This window comes from Dermacentor silvarum, chromosome 1, assembly GCF_013339745.2.
Source record: "Dermacentor silvarum isolate Dsil-2018 chromosome 1, BIME_Dsil_1.4, whole genome shotgun sequence".
In the NCBI taxonomy this organism is placed as follows: Eukaryota; Metazoa; Arthropoda; class Arachnida; order Ixodida; family Ixodidae; genus Dermacentor; species Dermacentor silvarum.
Window position 1 is genome coordinate 247,496,572 of NC_051154.1, and position 12,428 is coordinate 247,508,999.

General features: G+C 43.2%; 1 protein-coding gene across 1 annotated transcript in view; it reads left to right on the top strand.

The window, feature by feature from the left end:
* The window catches only part of LOC119438599 (uncharacterized), a 100,386-nt gene that overhangs the window by 24,609 nt on the left and 63,349 nt on the right, over positions 1-12,428 (top strand). Inside the window, 3 exon segments of the mRNA XM_049660617.1 lie at positions 4,084-4,283; positions 7,350-7,419; positions 7,985-8,111. Coding sequence (XP_049516574.1) covers positions 4,084-4,283; positions 7,350-7,419; positions 7,985-8,111 — 397 coding nt within the window.

A 12,428-nucleotide genomic window follows, 5' to 3' on the forward strand; every position in this document is an offset into this window, starting at 1 on the left:
GCAGATAAAGCAATTCAGTTTATTCGGGTGGTTTACATGAAGAAGCAGACAGCACATCTAGGACAAATCGCAGTGTTAATTTAGCTTATTTAGAAAGTTCCGCTAACCGATGGTCCCGTTACAATCATTGCTTATGGGATGCTTAATTTCTGTATCTTTTATGCTACCTTGTTGTAACCTGTTCAGTTTTGGACATTGTGTTGCTCAATGTATGTGAGGGAGGTTTTCTCATTATAGTAGATCGAATTATTGGCCAATGTATCTTGTACAATCTCTTAGACTGAAAGGAACACGCTACAATACAGTCTAAAAAGCTTTCTAATATTTCTATATTTTTCTACTTATGCTATTCTCTCGTGTAGTTGTTCTTCCATGCGTGCGCGTTTTAGCTCCAATTTTAAGATAGCGGTAACTTCAGTAGCCAAACTTCCCTTGCTGTATTGTTGATAAACAAAAATAAATGTGTCTAGTACACCCTTTCGGCAAATAATATCTGAAAACTAATGCGAGTATGATCACTTCTTCTTAATGGATACGACAACACTGCTCGCCAGCTTCAACTGTGTAATAAGGAGTGTGCACTAGAGCGAATAATTAGACAGTCAGTTTACGGACTTAGCCTATTTAGTGAACTCTACACAGCATTTTGTAGTGCTAGCAATGCCATCCTCTTCGAGTTATCAGCTCGAACAAGTGAGAAATTGCGCTGTCTCTCAAAGGCAATTTTAGCGAATCCGCTTTAATTTAAAAGAGAAAAAGAAAGGGAAAGATGTTATCTATTCTCCTCCAAGTTTAGCCACTGAAGCGCTGTCAGCCTAGCTGCGCCACAGAACAACGATACAAAACACAATGAGAAAGAAACTTAGAGGAAACTTCACTTTCGCGACACCACGGACACAAACACACACACGGATGCACCTCGAGACAACGTGTTTGACGACCTTGAGCTCTCGGTTGAGCGTTGAAAAAAAAAACTGCCGCACGTGGCGTGACAATTGGCGCTGCCCGACAACGCGCCGCACACGCAAGCACATAATGTGGGGAGAAACTTAGCGAACTTGCTGGTGGCCGACGAATGAAACGCAACCAAGGCCGCGGCTACTGTTTGCGAGAAACGGGGTGAGCGACGGGCAGGGACATTTACGGTGGCGAGAGAGCCCAGCCAGCCAGGGTCACCACCGCCGCCGCCACGGCTTCCTTAGTTTAAAGAGAAATAGAAACGCTTGAATTTGTTTTTCCGTCCCAGTTCACTCTTTCGTCAGAGAGCACGCCGCCGCGGCTTGCCCCCTTAGGCGAACATTCTCAGACCAGACTCGTGAGAGGAAAAATAACAAGGGCCAAAGCAGGGCCTCCGGCTCTTGCCGCGGCGGCGAGGAGCTCGCGACGGCCTTGAGCACACTGAGTTTTACTTTACGTGACTATACGCCACGTTAGAGTTATCTTCACTGAGGTACCACACTTACATTCACAAAGGAATTCGTATGCTAGAGCGCTTCGAAAACACAGGCGCCAGTCATCCGTGATGGCGAGCATATTATTTAGTCAAGGTGGCCCGCGAATGACCAATGCTTCTCGCAAAAAGAAATAAAGAGAAAAAAACTGCAAGAAAACTGTCATTTCGTCTCCTGCCTGATTTATTTGTTTGCTCACCCACTTAAAACGGCACTAAGGCTGCATTTAGCGCGGTGATTCTATTTCACTTCTATTCCTTTCCTTGTTTCCGCAGTGGTACGTTCTTAATGTGGCGGCAAATGTAATTTGCCGCCACAATATGAACGTAATATTGCGTGTAATATTAATTATTAGCCAACCAAAACGCTGTGCGTGTCATCATTCTATAGTTACTTTCATTCCCTAATGGATGGTGGGAAGGGTTTTTAGGCTATGCGAAAAGTATGGGATCTAAATTATAACAAGAGGAAAATATCGTTTTATCAGATTAAAATGATACATGCTGAACAACATGAAGTTGGAATGACGCTTCATTGCAGCCAGGGTCAAACATGCTGATGCGTGAAAGTACATATACTGGGAATGTTTCAGCAAAAATTTCACGTAATTCTCATGCAAATAAATAAAGCAGCGACTATTTTTCTTTGGCAGCGCGCAACCAACTCCAGTGGGAATCATGCGTACATTGTGCGATAATCAGTGAAAACGCTTCAGTTCAAGTTAACTAGTTCTGCTTTCGGGAAGATGACGCCACTGCACAATCGAGCCTTATCCTGGCTCAAAACATGTCTACTTAGATGAAATACTGAAATTATCCCCATGTCTCTGATGTTTGTCTTCAAGGTCTACCTCCAGATACATTGATATTCCACATAGTTTTGTCCCGCTCTGAGTACGCCAGCCTCTGTGAGAAGAATTATACGAAGAATGCGAATGGCCATTTTGCCACGAGTTCTCACACAGATATGCCGAAACTGGTGCTGGACTCGTGTTATTACTAAACAGGCATCACAGTTTCTTCAAATACACACTGCGAAGTGTCACTAACGATAAATAACAAGATTGTTAATTAGTAAATAGCAGTTATTTAGGAAGTTTATCTATGATTACCCGAACATTTGTGATATCCGCCCCGGCTAATATTGTGTCATAACCGAAAAAGAACAAGACAACCCTTTTATACCTGCTGCTTTGTTGATAACAATTCTAGCCGTGGTGGTGCTACAGGGCACGAAATCGCGGGCGCGGCTCCCGGCAACAGTGACCATGCACCGTTGGGGGAAACCATCGCAAAGCGCTGTATAATATAGCTGAACAAATGACTCGATAGAGATTCCGTCAGCATAGCTGGTAAACATGCAGATGTGGGCAAAATAGTCAAGCTCTTCCTTCAGATCTCCAGTATGTGGCAACCGTTTCATTTGTAAAGTCGCGCTTTCGAATTTGTGTTTGGAAACATATAGTCGCAAGAAGCCTTCCACTTTCCAGACGTAGCACGATGTCTCTCTTTATAAAGACTTTTCCGGAGAGATTTCAATGGCCTTCCCCCCCAACGCCTGAACTGCTCGACTACGCAGTGCCGACGTACTTTAATGCCGTACGAATATGCGATCGCCAAAGTGATGGCTAAAGGCAAACTGCACGCACGAAAGAGCATTCTTTTAATTCGTGCCTTGGTGGAGTTTCCGACGGGCAACAGTTCAACGGGCATCACAGCCACGCACAGGGAGCTCTTGTTAGGGACGTCTACAGGAAATGAAAATCTGTGCGCACACGGTCACTCTAGGGTGCATCTCGCAGTTGCATCCGAGGCGTTGGATGCACAAAGCATGGCGCGCTCGCTAAACGGTAGTCGGGGAAGACTGGGGTCCAAGGTTCTGTCGAGGTTTAAGCATACCTTCACTGCGACTAAAATTTCGGCAGCTGAATATACAGGGTGTCTCAGCTATCACGCCGCACGATTTAAAATGGCGTTAGGCAAAGCCAACCTAGTGCGTATTGTTTCCAGTACAGTGTAGTAGCCGCCCGTAATTTTTACGTTACTGAGATTTAATTAGGTAATCCTAATTAATTATCTAACTCGAAAAGTACTGTCCTGATGATCAAAGTGTCAATGAGAAAATTGTACAACAACATTAAAAACTCCTGATACAGCTTTTTGTTGCTGAATACGCGCTACACAAAAGTGTTTTTTCCGAGCGTGAAAGAAGCCTGCGAATACACGCGATGTGGTTCGAGCGGCCAGTCGGGCGGCAATTCTGCGTGTATTCGCGGGCTTCTTTCACACTCAGAAAAACACATTTATGTACCACGTATTGAGCAGCAGAAAGCTGCATCGGGAGTTTTTCATGTTGCTCTACAATCTTCACATTGACACTTTGATAATTAGGACAGTACTTCTCCAGTTAGATAATTAATTACGATTACCTAATTAAATCTCAGTAACGAAAAAATTACTGGTGGCTACTCCACTGCACTGGAAACAATTCGCACTAGGTTTGCTTCGCCTAACGCCCTTCCTCTTTTTTTAAATCATGCTGCGTGATGACTGGGACCCCCTGTATACCGCCTGCAGTAAATGAGAGCTAAATTTAACGCTCAGTGTTTCCTTTTTATTTACATTTTTACCAGTACCGGTGACATATGGCGATTCAAGCGGCGTTTGTTCACGCCGGCATTCCACTTTCGGGTGCTGGAGAACTACATGTGCCACTTCAACGAGAATGGCAACGTCCTCATCAAGAAACTCGAAAAGCACATCGACGAGAAGCCCAACGAGGCACTGGCAACCTTCCCGCTGATGCAGCACCTGACTCTGGACATCATCGGCCGTGAGCACTCCACTTTTATCACTGCGAAATTATAGTGGCTGCGCTTATACAGTGTGTTTCAAAGACAGGTGTCTCGGGTTAATAAAAATAGGGGCTTCGACAAAAAGAACATTTACTAACAGTATATCACCAACACAGGTAATAATGAGAAAACGTTCGGTAAATGAATGTGTAGTTAATGAATTAAGGGGGTTATTGTAATTGCTGGATTGAAGTTAGTCAGTATACTGAAAGCAGAACCATTTTCTTGAAGTTTTGCGGTTAGCAGCCGTTCCCCGAAACACGCACTCAGAATGACCAGTGAAGTGCATTGCTGCTTCAACTAATAGTTCTCCGTACTTTATTTTTCAGCATTGCGGACTCGTATAAAGTGGAATAGCAACGTATTTTGCTGGAAACTTTTAGTAGTTAATTTTCGAAGCTAATGGAATGGCACGGTTTCAATCGAAAGATTTTGCTCAGAGTAGTGGCAGAGAAATTATGCAATTATAATAGGTCCCCTACGGTCATCAATGCGGAAGTTAATTAGTAAGTCTTGTTATTTACTAATTGCACTGGCGATTATCCCGCAATTATAATGTTTACCAAGTTTTTTTAATTATATATCTTCAGCCACTGTGAAGCATTGTCGCTACAGTTATGAATTGCCTCGAGTCCCCTTTCTTTATTAACTTGAAGGCTGCAATCGCAAAAACACGCGGTATGTGCAATAAAGATTTGTTGAATAATAATATTATTCGTCAATCGATCAATCAATCATTTATTTACTGTGCCCAAGAATAACTATCAGGTCCTAGTGCTGGCGCACGCTTACATTAAAAAAAAAGTTATAAAAAACAGCAGGTGAATGTAAGCAAAAAAAAAAGAACGAATACAAAAAACAATCTTAAAACAAGAGTGTACATACAGCAAGGCACAAAGTGAGTACAAAAGAAAAAGAGGAGAAGGGCTGGTGAACTATGTGTGAAACTATGACACGACAACGCAAAGCTTGGAAAAGAACAATGACAGCGAGTTATGAAAAGTATCGAGATCATGAAAATGAGAGTTATAACGACTCTTACTCTGTGGATGGTTGGGCGTTGGTGATGACAGGCAGGAGCATGGAAAGGTCTATGTTCTCTTGTGACCTTGTGCGGAATACGAAGCATGATACAACTGAGGAGTTCTGGGCAGGTGAATTATACCATGAAGAAGTTTGAAAAGAAACAGAAGTTCAGCGCGATTACGTCGGCAGCGAAGTAGTGGAAATGACAATAATTCAACAGTGCTAGAACAAGGTCCACTGTCCGTGTTAGCAAAGCGGTGACAACGTGTACTTAGAAACGTTTTTTGCACCCGATCTATAATGACCCTGTTGGACCTAGAAATGCAACTCCAGACAACCTATTATTATTATTATTATTATTATTATTATTATTATTATTATTATTATTATTATTATTATTATTATTATTATTATTATTATTATTATTATTATTATTATTTCCACTTCAGAGAACGAATGGCACTGACACACAGCTGTCCTCCATCATAAGTAATACTTCAAGAAGGTTGTTTGGTTACTCGGCATACTGGAAGATATTTAGATATAAATGTTTAGAACCATATGGGGAGAATTCACAAAGTTTTTCGGTCGTAACTGTGCTTCTCCACTAACAGGCTACCTTCGCTAATGATGAGTCCAGTATGACGATTTACATCCATCTGCTCTTGCAAAAAAAAAAAAGACATGTTAGCGTAAGAAGTTTTTTTGTGAATGCGGGCCTTTATTCTTATCACCTGTTAGAAGGATTCTAAAAACAAATAGTGCTTCCGAAATCACGCGCCTTGTTGACGAGCATAGCCTCCTTTCAAGGAGAGTCGCTAGCCGCTGGTCGTAACCATCATGTTTCCTACAATTAGCGCATTGACTTCTTCGGGGTCTCCCCAGTAAGGTTTAAAATAAAGGTTTCTGCAATGCAGAATGTCTCACGACAGTGAAGTGTAACCACCGCCATCTTAGGAGCAGCATGAAAAAGTGGTAGCGCATAGGACGGAATAGAATATGAATCGTTCCCTACATACTCCCTTATGACATAATTAAGTTGGGTAATTTCGCCCTGCGGATCCTGCCCGATGTGCGTCTTTGTGTCAGAAACATTAGGGGGGTTCAGACTTGAACATCTTCGCAACGCTAATAGAAGACCGCGATATCAATACAAAGCCAAATGTAATATCTCAGTCAGAAGAAAGAACCTTTAACTGTTTTCCTTAATTATCCAAGCATATGCACAAGAGCAAAAAAAAAACTTCTGCTGAGAGTACCCCAGATGGCGCGGCCGGCTTTCACAGGTAAACTAGGGTCAAGCGCTTGATTCACATCTGCAGGCAACAAGCTGCAGAGGCTGCCACTTTTCTTCCATTCCGTCGGCGGCACAAATCAGTCACACATAAAATGGTGTTCTCGCTCTTTGAATTGAGTTGTTAGGTTTAACGACCCGAAACTGGAAAGTGGGTTTTGTGGGGTGCCGTAGTGAAGTACTCCGGATTAATTTTTAACAAACTGTGCCTCTTTAGCATGAACCGGAATCGCATCAGACGAGCGTTTTTGCATTCCGCCTCCATCATAAAAGCGGCCTCCGCGGCCAGGAAACGAGCCTGCGACCTCGTGCTCACCGGCACACTGGCAGTCACTGAGCCACCAAGGCGGGTCTTTTAAGTCTGGCGCCATTGGGTGTTCGAGGAAGCGTGGCGAACGTAGACTATTGCGTATGTTCAATAGCTAAAATAATGGTTATTCGCCGCTGACAACGTCATTAACTAATTACATAACAAATACCAACTTGCGTGAGAGGACGACGCATCAGTTTTATTGTTGTAGTCGTCGTCGTCGTTGTTGTAAAAGTTGGGTCTAACTTCAGTGCAATATATTTGTGAGAAAAATACGGGAACCTAACCCTCGTAGAACTCACTGTCCATAGTTTCACATAAGTATCCTTGACCCAGTTATTTGAAATGTCCGCGCTTTGCTTTTTAGGACCGTCATTTCACACACGAACACGGCGAAAACGGTTTCTTTCACAGGAGTTTCCATGGGAACAGTCCTGGGCATGCAGACTGACACAGGGAACCCCTTCGGGAAAAACCTCAACAGGTAATATGCTTTCTGATCATATAACTGTGCCAAAGAGAGGAAACTCAAAAGCCTAAGGCAGCCCTCAAGACGACACAATAACGGCCACTCAGTCAGCCAAAAAGTGCTCAATCGGGAAAAAAACTGCTAAACGTCTAGCATCGGTTTCCACATCCATATTCTACAAGTAACATCAATGTACACATTCAAACACCTAGAAGTTTGCGTTAGTAATTCTTTTTTCCGAACGAAGGACCAAATTAGGAATGCTTTTCATTCGCAAGTGATGCTTGTCATCTGTCGGCAGCATTCCGTCTTATGTCCAACGTAAGAATTGGCTGACATCTACTCTTACAAACAGTTCTAGCGTTCTGGCGAGCAGTTCTAAGATTTTTTGTGAGCACTGCTCCAAAAGTGCTACTCATCATTCAGTTACTTGGTTTTTTTTAAGTCTGATTCTTTAAGATTGACGTCTTCCCAAAATTGCATGCTTCTCTAATTTAACAACCCCTAATAATACCTCAGCAAATAACAACCACGGAAGTGTAGATATCATCTTATAGGAGTCATTTTGTATTATTTTCAGATTGTCCTTTATGATCGTCTTGCGGGGCTTCAGGCCATGGATGTGGATACAGCAAATATACGACCTCACGTACGAAGGAAAAGTTTTCAGGGAGACCCTTCTTGACATGGAGAAATTTAGCATGTCGGTGAGTTGGCCTACAGCGGGTTTCATTTTCTATTATTTGATTTTCGATCGAATAATTTACTCTTAAAATCGCGAGCAGCATAGATCCTTACTCGGCCTGTGAAGATGGGTAATGTTAAAAGACCGAATCCACTATAGAGCGCAATGACAGAGCTAATGTAGCTAATTAAATTATTAACCAATTCACCTTTAATTATTCTCTTTAGGATACACGTTGAAACTGCCAATTGGAGCTGAGAAGTAGAGAAGTCATGTCTGCTTAATGGATGTCGTATGACTAGTACCACTTCCTAGATCACCACCATCATCAGCCTATATTTATGTCAACTGCCGGGCGAAGGCCTATGTCTGCGATCTCCAATTACCCCTGTCTTGCGCTAGCTGATTCCAACATGCACCTGCCAGTTCCCTAATTTCATTGCCCCAGCTAATTATCTGCCATCTCCGACTGACCTTCTCTTACCTGGGCACTCATTTTGTTACTCTAATGGTTCACTGGTTATCTACCCTACGCATTACATGGCCTGTCCAGTTCCATTTTTTTCGGTTAATGTCAACTAGAATATTGGCTATACCCATTTTCTCTCTGATCCACACCGTTTTCTTCCTATCTCTTAACGTTACACCTAACAATTTTTGCTCCATTGCTCTTTGCGCGGTCCTTAACTTGTTCTCGAGCTTCTTTGTTAACCTGCAAATTTCTGTCCCATATGGTAGCACCGGTAGAATGCAATGATTGCACACTTTTCTTTGCAACGACAGTGGGACAGCGGGAAGCTCCCAGTCAGGATTTGGTAATGACTGCTGTATGAACTCCAATCTATTTGTACTCTTCTATAACTTTCCTTCTCATGATCAGTGCCCTCTGTGAGTAACTGACCAAGATAAACATACTCCTCTACAGACTTTAGAGGCTGACTGGCGATCCTGAATTCTTTTTCTCTCGCCATTCTATTGAAAATTATTTCTGTCTTCTACATAATAATCTTCATCCCCACTCTTAAACTCTCTCGGTTAAGGTCCTCAATCATTTGTTGCAATTCGTCCCCAGTGTTGCTGAACAGGACAGTGTCATCTGCAAACCAAAAGTTACTGAGATATTCGCCGTTGATCATCGCTCCTAAGCATTCCCAGGCTCATAGAGCTCATAGATTGAATACTTCTTCTAAGCATGCAATGAATAGCATAGGAGAGATTGTGTCTCCTTGCCTTACCCCTTTCTTGATAGGTAATTTTCTACATTTCTTGTCGAGAACTATGGTAGCTCTGGAATCTTTATAGATATTCCCCAAGATATTTCCCAAGATATGCCTTCTGTACTCCTTGATTACTCAGTGCATTTATGACTGCTGGCATCTCTACTGAATCAAATGCCTTTTTATAATCTATGCAAGCCATGTATAGAGGTTGATTTTACTCCACATATTTCTACGTTACCTGATTGATAACATGGATTTGATCGATTGTAGGATATCCATTCCTGAATCCAGCCTATCCTATTGGTTGATTGAAGTCAAGCGTTTCCTTGATTCTATTGGAAATTACCTTGGTGAATATTTTATTTGCTGAAACAATATTTTTATTGCTGAAAGCAAGCTAATGGGCCTATAATTCTTCAATTCTTTAACGTCTCCCTTTTTATAGAAAACTGTAATGTTGGCATTCTTCCAGCTCTCTGGTACACTTAAAGTCGTGAGGCATTCGTATAGGCTCCGTACAGTGAACAGAGGGCGCTACAACCGAATATGGCAAAACGCCGTGCAGCGCCAATGGTGGTAGGAATGTGAAACACTGAGACGGCCGCTCCGAGCCCCGCGGCAGCGACTGAACGTGTTTCAACGCGCGCGTGACGTTCAAAATGTCGCGTGTGTTGTTTTGCGGCTTTAAGCCGATAAGCTGTATTGAAAAAACTTTCGTGCGCCTATACTCGACAAAGGAGACAAGCTGTATGTGGCGGACCACGTTTACGACGTGAAGGAGACCGACGACGCCGACTTGAAGGCGTCGTCGGTCACTCTCAGCAAGGGAAACAAGTGTACGACGTTTCCTTGCAGGTAGGGAGAACATGCATGCATTTTTATATCAGCAAGTGGTTTTGACGCATAAGCGGAAGCGCACACGCTACCACGACTTATTGGAGGAAAATCTGTGGTGCAAGTTAAACGAAGACGAAGAACACACAAACAGGACGTGAGCTTGCGGCGCATTGCAACTAGCTCAAACCAAGATTATGCTACCGCGACGTTTCTTAAATGAGAACAGTCCCAAATCAACATTCGGTGATTACACGTCGTTTTTGCTACGTTGCCAGGTATTCCGCTGCATGGTCACAGAAATGTCCAACTGCAGCTCTGCTATTTACAGTATTTCGTTCATTTCGTGGCCGACGTGCGCAGAAACGCATTTTTGCAAATCTATAAATGAAGCGTTTCTAGGTGTTGATTTTTCCTTTATTGGCTACTCCGCCGTTCACGAAGTGTTTGGAGCAGATCCTGCTCGGTCTGCTTCGGCATCCACGGCGAGCGGTCATTCTCCCCGAAGAAAAGAAGAGGAGCATGATTGCGAATACTACGCAGTTCATACTGACGACACAGTGCCCTACGCATGCAGCCGCAAGCAAGGGCGCACATGCTGTAACCGAATGACGAGGCGGTAAACGAGGCAAACACGCCACAAAGCGCTTACGAGAGAGAGAGCAGTCTCACGGTGGGCGCCACTTGGTGAAGGCCTTTAAAGTTTAGATGTTACACGCACCATCACTACCCCCAAAATCAACGCAAACCGAGTTTACTTACATCGCTGAAAACATCATAAAAAAACGCAATTTAACATTCAACTACCGGACTGCAAGCATGCAAGCAAATCAACAGATTCGCATGCAGCCTACAAGAGCATTTGAGGCGCAAATTCGCGCGTAAAATTTCGGGCTACGCAAGCTTGCTGTGCAAAACGTGCTCCATACACTTCCAACCGCGCTAAACACACAAATACAGTTGCAGAACCTCAAGCAGCTATAGACTTGGCTAGACCTTAAAGCATATAGTTACATTGACACTAGGAAAACGCTGTTTTTAGAATTACTTAACTCTTCGAACAGCAACAATCCATCTTTTTCGTCGTTCTTGCTCCCACGGGCGGCCAGGAAATCGGTACAATTTCACGCCAGGCTGGCCTTCGTGGCTGTGGCAATTTTTTACGCAGCAGTAGCGGCACTTGTTCTTCTTCCTTTTCCGTACGCTTTCAGTCGATGGATTAGAATTAGTCGAGCTGAAGGATGACATTGTCTCAACGCCCGAAAAGACCGAACAGCACCATCGAAGCCGCGCCTACGAATACCCCCGCGCGCTTTGGCCGTCTCATTATTGTTGGCGGCGCTGCGACAGATGTCGCAGCAATCGCAGCAAACTTCACTGAGCGGAGCCTATAAAGGGCCGCAAGCTTTTCAAGCAGGATATCTCCTCCATCTTTGATTAAATCGACTGTTATTCTATCTGCTCTCGCCACTTTTCCCCGGGTCATGTCTTGCAAATCCCTTCTAACTTCATCCCTAGTTATAGAAGAAGCCTCTATATGCTATCATCACTATACTTAGAACGAAGGTAGCGTGGCTGCTCTGGGTAAAGTGAGTACTCTGGGTACTTCCCAGATTTCAGTCCGCAAACTGTGCTACGAAATACATTGGTGCTCTATTTAATAGTTTCTTAAAAACCTCCAACAGCTAGTGGCGTTATAACCGGAACGCCGCAAATACACGGATATCTAGAAAAAGGAACTAGTCTTAGGATTTCTGCTAAGCAGACGTGACTTTACTACTGCTCGACTTTAATTTAGCAATTTTAGCGTGTGTCTTCAAGATAATATTTAAAATGTTGTTAAACAAATATTTTAGTTAGCTGCCTGGATATTACAATTTCTCGTGCATATAATTTTTGCCTTTTCCCGAAATTCACCTGAAAGCGCGATGAACATTAAAGGTAAAGAGTGGGGCTCGGTGCACGTGAGTCGGAGATTCCCAAAAATAGCCAAAAATCAGTTCCATAAATTTTTGGAGCATGTACGCCGCAGTCCCAGTAACTTCCTCAATCAAATAAAGTTTTTGCTTCATATTTTCCCTTCACTAGCTACTCGTTCACGAAGGATTTTGTTCAGCGCGTCTTAATATTCGCTGTGGTAAAATTATTTTAATAATCCTCTAAAGCAGGGGCACAACGCGCCCAGGAGGCCTTCGTGAGCCCTAATATCATTTTTATAGTGCTCATTGCTTGTGGTAGCTTTATACTTTCCCCGCCTTCTTGTCTAGGACGATACAGACGTACCA